The 18,590-nt window shown below is 33.2% G+C and overlaps 2 protein-coding genes across 3 annotated transcripts; both read right to left on the reverse strand.

The window, feature by feature from the left end:
- Positions 1–9,049: 9,049 nt before the first annotated feature.
- On the reverse strand, positions 9,050–12,540 carry LOC11434685 (putative F-box/FBD/LRR-repeat protein At5g56810). 2 transcript variants are annotated; one of them, XM_003602820.4, is made up of 4 exons: positions 11,702–12,538; positions 11,471–11,596; positions 11,061–11,375; positions 9,050–9,259 (listed from the first exon to the last, which is right to left on the reverse strand). In XM_003602820.4, the coding sequence occupies exons 1-3, from the start codon at positions 12,398–12,400 to the stop codon at positions 11,076–11,078; spliced, it is 1,125 nt and encodes a 374-aa protein (XP_003602868.1). In that variant the 5' UTR covers positions 12,401–12,538; the 3' UTR covers positions 9,050–9,259; positions 11,061–11,075. The 2 variants fall into 2 exon arrangements, with proteins under 2 accessions (XP_003602868.1, XP_039687685.1); XM_039831751.1 differs by lacking the exon at positions 9,050–9,259 and adding an exon at positions 9,266–10,920 and having other exon boundaries at positions 11,702–12,540.
- A 1,631-nt stretch (positions 12,541–14,171) lies between these two features.
- LOC11420873 (neuroguidin) lies at positions 14,172–17,445 on the reverse strand. The gene is made up of 8 exons (XM_003602822.3): positions 17,094–17,445; positions 16,889–16,967; positions 16,502–16,766; positions 16,233–16,409; positions 15,948–16,130; positions 15,710–15,861; positions 15,478–15,604; positions 14,172–14,584 (listed from the first exon to the last, which is right to left on the reverse strand). Exons 2-8 carry the CDS (start codon positions 16,933–16,935, stop codon positions 14,573–14,575), a joined length of 963 nt encoding a protein of 320 aa, XP_003602870.1. The 5' UTR covers positions 16,936–16,967; positions 17,094–17,445; the 3' UTR covers positions 14,172–14,572.
- Positions 17,446–18,590: the final 1,145 nt, after the last annotated feature.

Consider the following 18,590-nt stretch of genomic DNA (forward strand, 5'->3'; position numbering starts at 1 on the left):
TTTTCCAATATTTGTTGCAATTTGGAGAAAGATAAAAAAAATAAATAATGATGGTGGAATTCACTTAGTGATAGGACCCATCACTTATTTTATTTTTTTTATCTATCTCTCTCCAAATTGCAACAAATGAAAAATGTTATAAATGGAGAGGATCATAACTCGAGGAAAAGACATCAAGAAATGCTTCCATCATATGTGAAAGTAGTCAATGGTGCCAAATTTAATGCAGTTGTCATTTATATCAAAATAGGTCAAAGTGAAATTGTCCTTAGTAAAAATTCAGGCGAATGCCATTAGTGAGATTAGTGATCGTCACGATGAATCTTGGAGCAATGCAAGTAATGTTCAAGTTGAAGGATTATAATGGCGCACCATTGAGGTTAACTTAAGGTGGTTAAGGATTACAAATTCATGAATTCTTCTTATATTTACACCTTTTCCGGCTTGGTAAAATGTTGACAATTTTTTATATTATTTTTTTGTAAATACTTTTTATAATATTTTATTTAAAATATCCACTCTAACACACGTTTTAAAATATTCATTCTAACCAGTAGAAATGAAACATGTTGCATTAAAATGACACTTAAACTAATTTAAAGTCAATATTTTAATGGGGGGCTAAAAACTCTTAAAAGGGGGTAAATGTTTGTGGGAAAAATTGTTGTTTTGCTTTTTATAATACTTTTTAAAATATCCACTCTATCCGGTAGAAACAAAACATGTTACCCATAGACTAATTTAAAGTCAAAATTTTATCGGTGGGCTTAAAAATTATAACGGGGTAAAAAGTGTAATTAAATAAGCTCACCTCAGCTGTTGGTTCTACTTTGCTAATAAGTATTCTCTCCGGTCATTTTTAAAAGCAAAAAAGAAAAGAGAAAAAACACATTTTAGATTCATTTTATATCTAATGTATTTGGTCTACATATAGATCAAATACATTATGTATTCAATGAATCTAAAAAAATAATATTTTGGTTCAAAAAGTGACCGGAGGAAGTAGGTAAGGATTTGGATGATACTTTGAAATGCATAAAAACATACAAAGTTGTCAAATGGACGAATATGCATAAGAAAAAGAATATCAGAGATTCAGATTGTCTTATGTAAACATACAAAGTTGACACACAAAAGAATAAAACATACGCTAGATATAATCATATCTCTACAATACTTCAAACAATAGAATGTTCTTCTATTAAATATCGCTTGCCTTTCGCAGAAAATAATAAAAAAGGGATATATGAGAGGCATGCAGAGACACGTAAAAAATCAACGTAATGCTATCAAAATAATTTTCTCAAAAAATGAACACAAAAAAGTAGAACACAATAATAAATAAATTCAATTTTGAATGAACAACCCTAATCTAACAAAGCTTTTATTCATTTACCAAATTATGCATTCAGAAGGTAAGATTTGTTTATAAGAAACACAAAAGCTAGGTGCTACTAACTGATTGTATAGTAATAGAACAAACGGTAGTGTTGTTTGAGAGTGGCAAAAAAATAACAGTGAATGATGTTTCTATAGTATACTGTACATGTAACACTAAAAAAAGCTAATCAGAAGAACATACATACCAGTAAACCGAGAACAAGGGCGACGCGGCAATGTGTAATTAGGTTTCCTATAGTAGAGTAGTAGTTAGGGTTTCCATACGTTTAGCACTTTATATATTGAGGACTGTTATGGACACTCTGTTTCTAACACTCATTCTTTTATTGGGTGAAATATGTGGGTACCACACATTAGAAATATATCTGGTGCTAGAAAGAGAGTGTTTTTAGCATTTTTCTTATATATTTTTTCTTTTTTCTTCAATTCAACGGACCCTAAGCCCAACTTTAGAAAAGAAAAAAAAAAACGAAGATTAACCTGGCAAATTTGGAGAAATTCAATCATTATTTTTAGATTTTTCCTTTCAACCACTTAAAAACATCTTATTACATCTAAATTTAATTAAAACTTATTAATAATACGGCAATACCGAAATTATTTTGTGTTCATATAAATTTATAAACAACACTTTTCATCTATCATTATATATCTTCATCTCCTCTCTAACAAACACTCATGGACAGCAACGGAGGGACCATGGGGGCCAAGGGTGGCCGTGGTCCCCCCAATTTTTTTATTTCTTTTTAATATTATTATACTATTATTATATACTACTATTTACATATGGTCATGAATATGGTCCTCCATTATTAGCATTTCTGTCATTTTGTATGTTAGGTTTTTGTTTTTTATGGTAAAAAAAGAATTTTGCTCTCCCCAGCACAAAACACTCGCGCCCTGCAGCCATGCCTAAATTACCCTTGCGTTGATTAACTCACGCATCATGAGTTAACTCACGCAGGTTATAAACTCAGTGTGTTAACTCACGCTAGTCTTTTGTACCACCTAACGCATATCTTTTGGTACCACTTATGCTATAACCTTGGTGAGCTCTGTTTATTGGATTATAATTGTGTAAGTTTTGTTGGATTATAATTATGTTAAGCCTGAAGACTCATCCTTGGGTAATGTTTTTTTAAGGATCCTTTGGTAATGTTTTACGTTAGCATTGTAGGAGATTGCTATAAGGCATTAAAAGTCAAAACTATATTAATGTAGGTTGTCACTTGTAGAAAGTTTTTGCCTTTTACACGTGCCTTCTGATTTTTGGAGTTTCATGCATGTTTTAGTTGATATCATTCACAAATCTCATAATCTGCCACTTTTCAACACCACCTGTTAAAACCCACACTATCTTGGATTGCACGTGTTGATATAATAAGGGTAGAGAAAATGGTTTTGGTTGCCACCAAAGTGACCAACTTCTTTATACTTGGATTGCTTTTTTGCCTGAAATGCATTGGAGTACAATAATAACTCGGCGTGACTTAAGTCACGCATAAAATACAACGTGCGTTAGTTAAGTCATGTTGCGTGACTTAACTAACGCAAGGGTAATTTAGGCATGGCTGCAGGACGCGAGTGTTTTGTGTTGGGGGGAGAGCAAAATTTGTAAAATAATCCTTTCCACTTTTAAAAAAAAAATCCACTATGCATGTAAGCTTGTTTGCAAAATTATACTACATTTTAAGACTTGGACCTTCAATGTTTAAAACCTAGCTCCGCCTCTGCTCATTGATATAGATGCGATAAAGGTCAATGAAAAATTAAAGATTGAACCACGATGTCTTCCATTAATACTTGCACGGGTTAATCGATTTATATGTCTTGAGGTATGAGCTTTTGTGTTTTTCTTTTTATTTATTTTGAGAATCGAATGTATACGTACACTTATGTGAACCACGTTTGTTCAAGGAATGGCAAATCTATTCTCTCTACTCTACTCTGTGGAAGCTCAAGTGAACTGGATTTACGTTCAACCTTACTAAATCAAGTATACATAATAATCGGATCAGGATACAAGAGATGCAGTCATTCCAACCATTTATAGAGTAGAGATAAAATGGACAGAGTGAGAAATGCTACTTTGTTTCACCGTGTGCCTAATCATCCTTTGAAAGAAATAAAAACACAATCATACAAACAATCAAAGAGGGTTGTTGTTATGCTTAATCAACGTCGTTTACTTTTGTTAGAATCTACCTCCTTTCTTCATTGCTTTTTTTTACATAAAACTATTTATGGCGCTTGAGTTGCATTCCATCATACACTAGTCGTAAATTAAATATATTATCCAACTGCTTAAAAATATAAAACTCTAATGATTATATCCAACATAACCCCAAAAAAATTAAATAACATGCGCCTGATACCAGTCAACCATACTATTGTTTTTACATAACCTCCGACCAATCAATCGAATATGCATTCATATGTAATCGATCGAACACTACTTCAAAACAGTTATTGTAACGTCATATTTTATTATTTATTTATTTGATAGAGTTTAGAGTCTTTTTTATAATTTAATCGATTTATTTTAATAAGTGATATTTTTGTTGTGTATGATATTTATTAGTAGCTCCTATTTTATTATTTAGTGGAGAAATATAAGTAATTAGAATATTTTATTATTTAGTGGAGAAATATATTATTAGCTCATATTTTATTATTTAGTGGAGAAATATAATTAAAATAGAATTATGAGGCTTGGGAGGCAGAATTGGAAATAAAGGAAAATAAGTAGGTCAAAGATTTGTATAAAGGGGAGAGTCAGAGTTAGAAAAATTAGAATACGTGCAAACTGTTTTTTTGGGAGAAAAAGGAGAAAGTGAGAAGTCAGAGAAAGAGAAGAGGAGCAAACTTTAGAGTCCGAATTCAACCAATCTAAAGTTAGGGTGGGACTAGCTTTCTCTAATAATGGGTTGTATAATTCTGAAAAAGGGTTTAACATCGTTGTTGTTGTTTTGTTAATTTTGATTGTTGAGAAATTAGGTTTTGAAACTAAAATTGATTGTTGAAAGAGTAGGTAATCCGATGAATTAACATAAGAATTGATGTCCAGGTTGTAGAATAAACATAGGTTGAGTTTCCTATTGAATTTGGGATTAGGGTGGTTGAAAATTGGGTTTTTGGCTGAAAACAGGTTTCTTCCCGTAGAACTGTCTGCCATCACTCGCCACGGCGAGTGTTCTTGTTCGCCTCGCGAGTGACCACGATGTCAACTCACAACGGCGAGTGTTTTACTCGCCTCGTGAACTGTTCAGTAAGAAAATTGATGATTTTTTAAAATAATGTTTTGTTCCAAATTTTATATGGTTTTGAGTATCTTTTCATGTTTAGACAAGTTTTGGAATCAAATTTGGGCATAGGGAAGTTAAAAATGGGATTTTTTGGTGAAAAATGTCAAGTTCCCGATAGCCATCAGTTTTAGCTCGCCACGGCGAGTACCTTGGTCGCCATGGTGAGTGGTCCATAAGTTGAACTCGCCATAGCGAGTAGAATGGCTCGCCTTGCGAGCTGCACAGTGACAACATCCCCTGATTCGTATTCTTGCGTCTGTTTCGCACGTTTCTGTTTTGAGTTGACCTTTAGTGTAAATATGAAAGTTATTTATAATTGTGTTATCTTTCCAGTAGCCTTGGTTTGACATGAAAATCTTTTGTGGATAAATTGATATGATTATATGGAGATATTTGAATGATTGCTAGGTGATGAATATGATGTTGAATTATTATATGAATGTATATGTTGATGAATATGATGTTATATGATGTTGAATTATTATATGAATGTATATGTTGATGAATTATGATATTATGATGCAAAGTCGTTGTTGTTGTCGTTGCCGCTGTTGTCGTTAAAGTTGTAAGTTGTCGTCGATGTCGTTGAAGTTGTTGGTTGTTGTTGCATTTGTTGTTGAGTCCATGCATAATCATTAAAGTTGGGGGCTTAATGCCCTGTTGAATGTATAATCATTCATATAAGTTGGGGGCTTGATGCCCTGTTGAATGCTTGATCATTCATACCACGTTGAGAGCCTATGCTCTATAAGTTGCCTCTGCTATATAAGTTGGGGTCTTGATGCCCTGATTGGTACCACATGCATAGTGCATTGTCAAGTTGATGTTGTTGTCGTTGCATTGTCGTTGACGTCGAGTTGTCGTCGTGTTGTCAAGTTGTCGAAATAATTAATGAGTTGTTATTGAGAAATTATGTGTAGCATTAACATTGTTTAATTGTTGTTGTTTATGTTGTTAAATTCTGTTGGTGAATTATATGCTTATTATTATTGAATGTGAATCTCACCCCTTCTGTTTGAATGTTGCCTCTACGTGGGTAACGTGCAGATAACCAGGATTAGCTGCTGATGTGAGTTGACTCTCTCACGCGTCGTCTTAGGGTCGCTCTGATACGTAACGGGATGGGGATATTTATATTGTTTTCCATTTGTTACGTATTATTATGAATTATGTTGATGAACCATTTGAAATGGAATTTTTAAGTTGTTTATGTTGAGGCCGTAGTGTCAATTTGTTGAATAATGAAATGTTTTTACGCTGCGATGTAATTTGAATTATTGATAAAAAGATGTTTAAATAAATAGTAATTTTACTCTTTATCTTTTAAAGAAGTGTGACATCCTGTTTAAGTTGAATATTCTGATTATTATGTATTATTTTGGATGTTGGGAAAACGGGGTGTTACAACTATTCTGCTCAGAAATGAAATGGTCCAAATGTTCCTGAAAATGCTTACTCCCATTGGACCATTTGTATTTATATGCATTTGGATCCTTATTCGTAGATCTCTCGGTTCGCTAAATCAAAATAAGAGGATCATACCATTTCTTCTGGTTTTTTTATTTCAATTTGAGAAATGTTAGTTAATCGTGTATTTCCTAGTAGGTCTATGATTAAGCAACCAGAAGAAAAAAAAATTACATTCAATAATAGCTGGTTTTTTAAGGAAATCGTAATCTTGGTTATTTACCCTCTTCCATAAGTTCTCTGAGAAATTCTAATATGGTCACATGACCAAATAAAAAGTGTTTGGTCACATACACATAAACAAATGTTTTTTTTATAATAAAGAGGAAATTGATAAATAAATAAAAAATAATTAAATATTTTAAAGACCATCTTTTTATGTGTGTGTGCAAACACTATTGATTTGATCTTGTAATCATGGAAGAATACCTCAGATTCTCTGGTGGTGTACAATAAAGAATTACCAGATTCTTCTAGGTAATGGTTGTACTTTTGTTTGTTTGTGGAAGTTGTACTTAGAAGAAGTTCTTTTGTTAATATTTCACTTTGGGTGGCGTTTAGCCTGGGTAACTACAGTTATTTCCCATGATGGGAAAATTGAATTATAATGGACAGGTGACAATGCAAACCGATTATGTCCAAAAATATTAAAAAATTGGCTGTCATATTTTAATAGTTTTTGTTCCCTTACTAACTAACCTCCCGTGTATTATAGAAATCACTTTTGCATACTATCATTTGTAATACATTGAACAAACATTTCAGATCTCAGTTCATGTTACTCGACCAAGAAAAAAAAAGTTGTTCATGGTAAATGTGAATTACTGACATTATTCTTCTTGTATTCAAACTAATTAAATAATTTCAATGTTAATCAATTAATCAAATATATTACAAAAATTAGTAATAATATCGTTATTTAAACTCACCAATTATTCTTTTCGGAACAAAAAGTACTCCAATTATTATTCTTTGCATAAAAAACTTCTAATACTAAAATACTCCCTGATCCTATAATACAAGCAAAAAATATCAACTTTTATAACTTTTATGCTATTTTTTTTCTTTCATAAATTCCTCTTTTTTCTAAAATAAAATTAAATACAAATTACATTTATTTTGTTCTACTTTTTTTCCTACGTAATCATTAATCAATATGAATTTATTTTCATTTTTTCATGATACTTATTCCAATAAATAAAAAGACAAAATTACACCTCAAATTACTATGTTTTAGTAATCTTAATAACAGGCGTATTTTTCTTATAAATTGGGGCGTAGGGAGTATTTATTAGAGAAAATATACTCAGTTCCCAATTCCTCCTAAAAACGATTTACATAGACCTCCTTTAATATTTTTTAAACTATAAGAACTTTTTTTTTTTTTGAGGAATAAACTATAATAACATTAAATATGAGTAAACAATTTCTTTCAAAAATAAAACATTAATTATCGGTAAGTGTCAATAATGCAGTAAGTTAATTTATTTCATGTTCTTTCGCAATTCACTCTATTATTCAACGTCAACTTTTATTTTCTTATGTTAATTTTTTTTTTAAGGAATGTTAATTTATTTTCATATTTTATCTAATTTTAACTAAAATATGCAAAGGAATAATAACGAAGTCCATGTGTAAATGCCAAAAGCCAAGAAACTTTTCAAAAAATCCCAACACTTCAAACAAATTAGATAATGTTATTTAATTATGGGGTGGGGTCACTGTTTTTGTTTAATATAGACTATCAAAAAGTTAAAGCAGGTAAGGTAACAGGTGATAGATCTGGACCGTCAGAATATAAAATTAATATATCAATGGCCCTGCGTCAACTTTCCCATCATAGGAAACAACTTTGCTTTCCCATTCTAAACCCCACCTTTCAACTTTGCACAAGTCAATGTACACGACTTATGTTTAAGCCACAATAAAATTTGAGAAATGTCATTCTTAAAAGCAATTGATTTTCTTATCATCACTTCAAAATACTGTAAATATATTACAAAAAGTATTTGTTGATAAAAATTAGTTTAATTCATAAGATATACTATAATGTTTACTTGAAATATACGACGATTGAGAAGAACGATGATAATTTTTTAACATTGTTGCATTGCAGAACATTAAAACGCATTGAAAAAACATTACTCGTCAACCTTGATATTTTCTCCTTCAAAAAAAAAAAAAAGCCTTGATATTTTCATCAGATCCTATGAGAAGCAGATAAAATATTAGCCATGTTTGAACAATTTAGGCATCATAGTGAACAACCAAATAAATCATTTGTTTTCTAAAAATGAAAAATAACCACGTGAAAATTATTTCGAAGGATTGACAGTCAAGTCAAGAATAGGAGGGGAAAACAGATTTAAGAAAAATCAGATTTCAGAACTCCAAAGAAATGTTTACAAACCTATGCTAGAGAAATCAGCAGTCGTTGTCTACCTTATCCGTCTCATTGTTTGTGTCTAATTTGGGAACACGTAACCAAGAAACCGTGGTGATTTGGGAAGAAGTAACAAAGAAGCCACGGTGGCTGATGTTGATATGAACCTTATTCACTCTAAGGTCCTATGTTTGATATGTTGAGATATGTTTGGTTCGACAGGGCAATTTGGTGGGGAGCTAAAAATTAACTGAAGGATTTGGCTCTCCTCCCTTCACCTCAAAAAAATAAATAACTAAAATCAAACCACTAAAACTTATAATAATCCCCTCCCATCATCCCCTACCCCTCTCCAACCATACATACCCTAAAGAATTGTTTAATTTTATTGCATTCCTTGGGGAATTGATCAGTAATCTAAAGGAGAAAACCAAAACCAAAAAATACTAATAACCAAAAAAAACAATATAAAAAGAAAAATAGAAGTATAATATAAGAGTTAAAAGATTTCAATACTCATACGTCTCGTACATTAAACAAACTCATTAATGATCAACGTGCTTGCTTAATTCAAAAGAACATTGATGGAATTAAGTACCAAAAAAGCAACTAAAGAAAAAAAACTTGAGAATAGCCTATAAAGCAAATAAATTTAGAAGAGCACTTCGGGTGAATGAAAGTTAGATGAAATTCACATCTGCATCTGCATAGAAATCAAAGCAAAAAAGTCAAATATAAAATATCAAACACAAAATTAGTGCTAATTGACTAGCATGACGTGAGATTTGACTAGCAAGCGCTTTTTTCTTTCAATTGTAAACTATGTTACTAGAACATCTATAACAGTAATGTGACATAAACTGGACTCCCCCTGCCAATTAATGAAAACACACAAACAGAACAAACCGGAAATCAACTACAACCAAAACAAAAAACAGCCAAAGCAGCCCCCTCAACACCTAACCCACCCAAACACAAGCAACTACGATCGGCCACCAAAAAGAGCCACCACACGGCCAAATAAAACTAAAACCGCCAAACCAGAAGAATGACGGAAAGCAATCTACTGACAGATAACACCAGACCCTTGGAGCAGCCAACAAGTAGAAACCAACTCTTATCTCACCAAACAGTTACAAAGGTCTCAAGACCATTCATAAAATAGACAACAAGGCAACCTCTTTCTACACAAACCCCATCTCCATGACAAAACTTTAATCTCATCCACCACCTCCAATGGATCCTTAATGACATTATACAAGAGTACTGTTATTTTTTTAAAAGTAACTCATTCAAACGTGGTAAGGGATCTAAATTCGTGATGTTAAATATATAATTTATATTTTTTAAAAATTTATTCCTGCCAAAATACTTTTAAATATCCTTGCGTGATAAAACGACTCGACTATACAACCTGAATGGCATCCAACTACGAACATAAAGACTTTTCATTTCCAATAGCTACCAAGTCAGATGAAGTCTGCTTGCTCAAAAGGATAGCTAAGTAATTCAGACTCTGTATTTTGTTTAGATTGCTTATTTCTCAGTTGCTAAAATACTTTTGTTTCTTTACAAAAACGGAAAGTTGTACATCTAGTTCTGCACACAAATTTTGTGATAGTATATCCTTAAAAAATGCATTATTTAGGGAAAAGGGGAAACAGCAAAGCATGACAAAACTCAATACTTATCACATGCAAAGACTATGTATCTCTGACACAATCGTTAGCAACCATATGGTCACTTAGTATAACCGTTAGCAGTCATAATTGTAATTTATTCATGATCACTTAATACATGTTTGAGTTGGTGGAGAATTTGGCAAAATCAAGGTAACACCGAAATTCTACCGAACTCGCCACCGATCCAAACATACACTTAGTGTCTACCTTCTTCAACATGTTTGATATTTGTCTCTTACATTGCAAAAGTAACCTAGAAACCAAAAGCTTATCTGCCTATGCCTACTGCACTACCCTTTAAAATTAGGAAGAAACTTTCCATTCATGGTTGCTACATCACTAAGAAAAGCTGGGTATTATCCCATATTTATTATGGTATTAACATACAACTTCCTCAAGCAAACCAAAAGCACGTTTGTGTAACTTGCTTGCCATGCATTGGGCGAACCAAACCAGAGATCAATCAAATAATTAAATACAGATGAAAAGGAGTCTCTTTCTTGTTGTGGTTTCAATCCAAAGCCATGTCTTTCACCCATTTTCTCCTTCCTCAAAACCCACATATAAATATACTTTCTCTAACTTGTTCTTAGTTTCATTTTTATGCCCTTGGAACTTATATCCTTAGTTCTTTTATTGTGCCTAAAATGAACATGCAGCTACATTATTAATCACAAAGTTTCTCCACAATGACAATTCATGTAATTACTACAAATTGCGGAAACCACAAAAACAGCACACAGTTCATCAAACAGCCAAATCCAACAATTTCAAGGTAGAAGCTAATGAAACAAAGGAGAGAATAGAGAAAATACTACTTACATATCATATATGTTATCAATAAATTGAAAGTTGACATTTTGCAGAAGCCCTTGGACATGAAGATAATAGTTTTTCTATTTTAGACCGTTTTCTGCTGCACCAAATTGTCATAGTTTCTAAAACTTTTGCATTCTTCAGAATAAACCTTGCTAACATAACATGATTACGTTGTAAGCCTGCAAATGCAAAGTCCCGCATAGTGCAAGTCGTGAGGTTTAATGAAAGGCAAGTTGGAACAGATTTTGGATAGGCCCAGTTTTCTTGATCATCATCTGCAATATCCTCATCATCCTTCCAATAATCACCTTGTAACTTCTGTTAAAAATACCATATAAAATTAAACATACATACATGTATGTTAAGAAAGAAAAAAATAAATCAAATATGATCGTTAAATTTAACAAGCAAACCTGATAAAGGTCGAGACTTTGAAGCTTAGGACAATGCTGAAGCACTTGTACAACTATATCCCAATCATAGTTGACCACCAAATGAGTCAAATTATTGAATGTAGGAAAGTCATATGGGTGATAATCCTAAATTATATAAAAAAGACCAAAGTATTAGAAATGAATCACATACATTATTCGTTTTCAATGGCATAAATGATCATATCATATATCCATAGTAATGAGACAAACCTCGGATAGTTGAATGCGGAGAAACTCCAAATTCGAAAGTGCTTTCATCGGAAAATAGCAATAACAGATAGTAATATCAGCTCTCTTCAACTTAGTTAAGGTGTTGTCATCGCTTATCCAATAGTAGGAAGAATGACCATATATATTAGATAATTGAAGATATTCAAGAATTGGACATTTCTGTAGAATCAGTAAAAGATGTTCATCTTGATCAAAGTTAATATTTTTCAAATGTAGGGTTTTGAGTGAAGGTAATGTAATCAAATTAAGAAACAAATCCGCACCCATATCGAACGAAGCAAGCTTAAGAACAACGAGAGTTGTAGAACCAAGGATAGGAATAGGAAATTCAGGTGCAATTGTATTGGAATTACCGAAAACGAGAGCATGAAGACGAGATGAATGGCGCTGAATGTCGAGGATGAAAGTGTTGATGGAATGATTACCGGCGGAATGTCGTGAGCGGATGACGGAAAAAATGAATTCTTCGAAGCGGATGACGGAATCTCGATCTTCCAAATTGGTTTCGGTGAAATCGAGAATCGGAACGTAACGCCAAAGATGAATCCATCGCTTTGAGAGAATGGATGTGGTGAAGGCTTGTTTGGTGGGAACGAATGAGAGAATGTGAATCAGAATCTCGTCTGGTAAAGTTCCGATTCTATCTACCGTCGCCGTTGAATTTTCCGGCGAAGACATTCTGTTACGTCGCGGTGTTCTTCACGGTGGCATTCGCTTGAAGAATTAGTTGGAGAATTTTTTCAGGGGAAATTAGGTTAGGACTCGGGAGTATTATGCTCATAGTTTAATTCATTTTTCCGTTCTTCAGTCTTAAAATAATTTTCTCTTCAACATTTATTATTTTTTTCACTAATATATTATTATTTATTGAATTTCATTCAATTTAATTTCTTAACTAATTAACGTCAAAAAAAAAAAAAAAACTCATCTAACCGCAATTAATAAATTATTTTATTAAATTATGTTAATTTTACCATTAAAATCAACATAATTAATCATTTTCTTAAATATCACACACAAACCTTAAACAACTATTATTTTAAGATCAAGAAAGTATATTTTGTCTATGGATATTATTGATTCTAATGTCAACTAACTTGTGTTGCGGTATCTATTAGAAAGTGGTGCGGTTTTTCATGCGAGTTTATAAACTATAAGCTAGTTTATTGGCTTTGACAAATGGACCATGATTCTAGTCTTTTTTCATGCGAGTTTATAAACTATAAACTAGAATATTGGTCCCGACAAACAAACCATGATTCTTGAAAGAAGAAGAAAAAATGTGAAAGTTAGCTTATTGCCCTTGTGACCCTGATTCCAGTCTTTTAGAAAGAAAAAAAATAATTTGGAACCTTATCATTTGATCCATGATATAAAAAAGAAAAACTCAATTTTTAGTCCCAAGAAAAATAAACCGTAACTCCCTTGATTTTTACATGAACCTCCAACCAAAATTAGGTCCAATATATAGAATAACCATTGGCAGTACTTTGGTAGCCTAGGACAACAGTAGTGAAAACGTAAAATAGAAGGCTCACAGTAAGTAGTATGAAATTTAATATGCTTCACAGTTCACACCACCTAGATCGACTCCGCTGACATCGGATGTCAAATTTTGGTGAATAGTTTACATACCTATTGTTCTTGTATTTCTTTTACATATCCAATCCGGAAGCTAATTGTTGATGTTCCTATATTTCAGTCTTAACTTAATTGTTGTTGTGGGGTTGAGCATAGGCCATTAGGCTTAGAGAGAAGATATACCTATGCCAAGGTTTCTAAACATGTTGAGTTTCTTTGTGTACATCATTAGTTGTTAACCCAGCAGTTTGTGTTTTAACATGTCTTTTGATCCATTCAGAACCACCAATTTTTATTATTAATTTAATAAATATCATCAGTTTTCACTAACATGAGTTTTGGATCCATCAATTATGCAACAGTTAAATTCCCAATCCATCAATTACGTAATTTTCTCAACTCATATTTGTTAAAAATAATTCCTGAATCCAAACTCGTTATTTTTACCCAGAATAACAACGCTACTACTACTACTACACATTCAGTCATTCCAGTAACAGGCAAAGGCAGTATTCTACTGAAGTGGAATACTAAGGCAGTAGTAGTAGCAGCAGCAGCGAATTTGGTGAGAAGGGAACTTCAAGGACCAGGAACAAAACTAAAGCGGGGAACCTATTATGAATTACCAAGTAAAAAAGAAATCCCAAAATCCCCGTTTGCATCATTTTCAATACACCAAAAGTAATAAAGCTAACATTTTTTTTTCCATTTACGCAATTTGTTTGTTTAGTCGAATGTCGGACTCAAGAGACACCTCTAGGGACCAATGTTGAAACAAGGGAGCTTACAGATAGCAAAATCTTCTAAAATCTCAAATTTAGGTTCTCATTAAAATAAGCACCCCCACAGATTAGGATCGTAATAATAATTAATAATAACAACAATAATAATCATGATGATATAATAGTAATATGAAAACAATCAAAATCTACAAACCCCCGCTTGTTTAGACACAGCAGCCAATAAACAAATATTTCATTTCTTCTAAAATCTCAAATCCAGGTTCTCACTGAACTAAGCACAGGCCGATCTCAATGATGACTATGATAATAATAACAAAAAATTGAACATACAAACCCTACTTGTTTAGCCACAGTTCCACACTTTGCATATAGGAATTGAAAAAAACCATGACAGCCAAGGAGGGAGGAATGCACCATATCCAACTCTGGCTTCAAAACTCCCTTGCATTACTTCCTCCAAAAGCATGCGGTGTTTTCCAAATAGCAGTAGAGTCCTGTAGTAGGTTGTAACCCAAATTTTCTTCCATCAATGTTTCCTCTGCAAAGAATCCGAAATTGTTGTTAGTCCCTAGCTCAGCTGAAACATTATAATTCAACTCACTGAATTGCACAGAATGACACAAAGGATGTCAAAAGTAGTTGAGAGGAAAAGGGCACATAGCTTGAGGCAATATCACTTTTGCTTCCAAACTTTTGAATTAAGAATTGTCAGACAAAATAAAGCAAAATTGCACATAGGAAGGAATTCAATTTTCAAATACTTAAAGTTGATGAACAATACATTTCAAAGGACGTTTTAATTTTATTTCTTGCCATGGTCATCTACAAACCAGTTTTGATTATGTTGTATAGTACATCGTAAATACTAAATAGTACATATACTACATAGTTCAAAATAATCTGTGCATAACTAGTGGATATAGTAGAAATTATTCATAACCAAAATTTGGTTTTGAGTGTGACATGACAACTGTTACTAGACCAATAACCAAATCATCATTGCTTACCCCAGAGGCAAAAGGTGACAGGAAATAACAGGTATTTGGGAGTTAAGGATCCCAATAAAAATATTTATTAGCTAAGACAACCTTAGATTTTAATGAGCATCATGAGATCAGAAAGCATGGGTTCATCACATAATATGATATATATTCCATAAATGTACATCATAAAACATTAGGTTTGAACAATACTAAGACAACAATTTTAGGTTAAATAGATTCCTTGGACACACCAGGGACAGCAGAAAAAAAATCAGTTTCTAGAAAGTGATTATCAAATAATTATGTTTGTTATTTGCAGTGCAGATGAAAGAGAGCACAATCAAATCCACCAAAGTTGAGCTGAAATGAATGTACATTTCGAATGTTTAAAAGATGTAGTATTGTTAATGTTTTCACACAATAATTTCGAAGTATCAAAAGGGCATACCTTTCTCTTCTTCAACTTCCCATTTCTTCTGCCACCATTTCTGGATCCCATTGTTTGCTCTCTAGTATAATCTTCAAAGGGTAATGCCCTGACTTCGTCAAATAAACTCTCTGTTAAACCTTGCATCCTGGAAAATAATAAACAGATGTAAGTGAAAACAAACAATAAGTAAAAAAATGTCATCATACATTTGATGCTTTTATAAAAGCAAATTATCAGGCCTTCTCCATACCCATTTGTGGCTTTCTTCATGTGCTTCTCTCTCTTCCTCTCCTCTCTAGAAAGAGGAACACGGTTGAACAGCTCCTCCTCTTGCCTAGCCCGATCCTCCATTTTGCTAATATACTTATCCACTTCTCTACTAGTTCCCTCGAAATCTCTTATCTGAGTAGTAAGCACAAAACACAAACCATTACATAAAATCATTTAAGTTGTTATATTCCACACCAAAAATAAAATAATAATGTCACCTCTTCAGGTCTGTCTTCCATATCATTCACCATTGACCTGATAAAATCACTTTGCTTAGCTTGTTTCAGAATTTCTTTGTCTCTCCGGCTGGCATTTCTTTCCTGCTTTGAAGATTTTTCCAGATCCATAGATGTAGGGGCAAATTTCGGAGGACGGTACACATTATCACCATCACCATCATCCTATAGCATAAACGAATTAAGTTAGAGAGGCCAGGAACAGAGATATCTTGCGTCATATTACCACACCACAAATTTGCACTTGATATTATTAAATAAACCGACCTCAGCAGTTGGTTCTACTTTGCTAACAAGCATATCAGGATTTGGACGATACTTTGAAACATCCTCACTCTTTTTGGATGCAGCTGGCTCCTTCTCACCGGTATTACTTGTTGCACTTTCACTAGCTTTAATTAGTTTTTGGATTTGGTATTGTTGTTTTTTGTCAATTGGACGAATCTGCGTAAAGATTTACAGAATGTCAGATACAGATTGTCTTATGTAAACATACCAAGTTTACACACACACACACACACGAGAATAAAACAGACCTTTTCTAAAAATAATCGTATCTCTACAATACTTCGAACAACAGGATGTTCTTCTATTGAACATCCCTTAGCCTTTCGCAGCAAGTAATAAACAAGGGATTGGCAATAATTCAAAAGTAACAAATTTTTGGCTTCGAGATAGCTGAATCCATCTGCTGTAGAATCTTGATTTTTGACCTTGGCAGTTAAAGTTTGAATCTTACTCTTGACATTATCAAGTCCTTCCTTCATTTCTTTCAACAATGCAGCAAGCTGAGATGCTTGTCTGAAAACAATTGAATGTTGAATAAATTGACCTAATCTAATAAGAGTCTAATTTATTCACATAATTATGCATTCAAAAAAAAAAAAAAAAAAAACAAGTGAACAAAAATTGTATAAGCTTACTTTTCTCTGTTATCGTCGTTATTGAAATGGTTTTCAGGCTTCTCCATGATTTTGTCACAGTTTTCAACAACCACCAAAACTGCAATTTTCGAGAAGTGTTAGAATAATGAGGATTACAAAAACAGAAGAGAATAAAAGAGAAGCGAACAACGGTGTTTCGAAATAGGGTAAGGGAAATTGAGGGAAGAAAGAAGAGAACTTTAACCTGAGAACCGAGAATCGAGAATCGAGAAACGAGGGCGGCGCTGGAGCGGTAGTGGAGGTTGAGTAGGTCGCAGACTGGCCGTTCAAGACAATAAGGTTTTAGGTTTTAGATGGTGTCTGTCTTGTCGAAGTGCGGCGTGGAGGTTTTAGATTTTAATTTTTTTTACGGGGTTCAGTCTTTTTTTTTTTTAGTAAGATGAGATGAGATGAGTTTTTAAAATGATTTTTTACGGTATTTCATTTTTTTTTATAAACTTTTTATTGTAAGTAATTTTATCATTTTGTGCTTGGATGGAAAAGGAGATGAAAGTCGTCCTTTATCGGCCAAGGTGGTCGAAAAGATGAGTTACATCAATTGGAATTATTGAGGTTTGGACAATTTGAGTGCAGTTCCAATCATCGAGATTTTAACTAGAAGTACAAACCTAGTCTATTATGTTTATGTGAAACTCTTGAGCTTGCAAGCAAACTAGAGGAAATACGTGTTAAACTCAACTATGATGGTGCTTTTGCAATGGATAAAATTGAAAGAAGTGTGGTTGGCTTGTCTACGAAGATCATTATTTAAAGTAATCTGATCAACTACTCGACCAACTTTATCAACATGGAAGTGGCGCATAGCAACACCGGCTATGGTGCTTGACAAGTCTTTACGACTATCCCAAAACTGAAAGAGGAAGGGAATTATGATGTTTGCTGAGAACTTTAGCTCAAGACAACGACCGCCCGTGGTGTATCATGGGAGATATTAACGATATACTAACGAGCAATGATATAAACGAGTCAAAATGAACACCTACCTTAGAGTATTATAGGCTTTAAAGAAGCAATTTTGGATAGTACCTTTGTGGATTTACTATTAACATGGTATTAATTTACGTGGAACATGGGTCAAGCTACGCATGACATAACAGAGTAAAGGACCGAGCTACGGCGACACAAACATGGTTAGATTTGTTCCCACATGAAACTCTAACCAATCTCATTACGGATAGGTCCCACCATTCATATGTCATTTTATGCTTGTTTTAAAAGGAGGAGAATGCCATAAGAAGGGATTTAAAGATTGAAAACATGTGGTTAGAGGAGGAAAAACTAAAAGGTGTAGTTTGAAAAACATAAGAAGTTATAAAGATACTTGTTGCATAGGTATCGCTTAAACTCATGGAGGTCCTGCAACTGACAAAATTTGGTTAACAACGCTTGTGAGACCTTGGCTCCCTTAAACTCCTTGTATGGTGGAGTTGCCACAATTTTAACAAGAATTGACTGTTTAGCTGCCAATTCCTTGGCTCATCGAACGTCATCGCGAGCCATGGGTTTAACAATGTTAACAAGTTGTTGCGAGACTTATATACAATGTTATCTGTCGTTATGGCAATCCTTTGTCCAGTGAAAGACTATTAAAGTCTCACGTGAATAAAAAGGTTATGCTTCGAAAACTTTAGGAGGAGCCATAAATGTTAATAGTCTTGATGTTTGTGAAGATTCATTTGGT

Source organism: Medicago truncatula, chromosome 3, assembly GCF_003473485.1.
Source record: "Medicago truncatula cultivar Jemalong A17 chromosome 3, MtrunA17r5.0-ANR, whole genome shotgun sequence".
Taxonomy (NCBI): Eukaryota; Viridiplantae; Streptophyta; class Magnoliopsida; order Fabales; family Fabaceae; genus Medicago; species Medicago truncatula.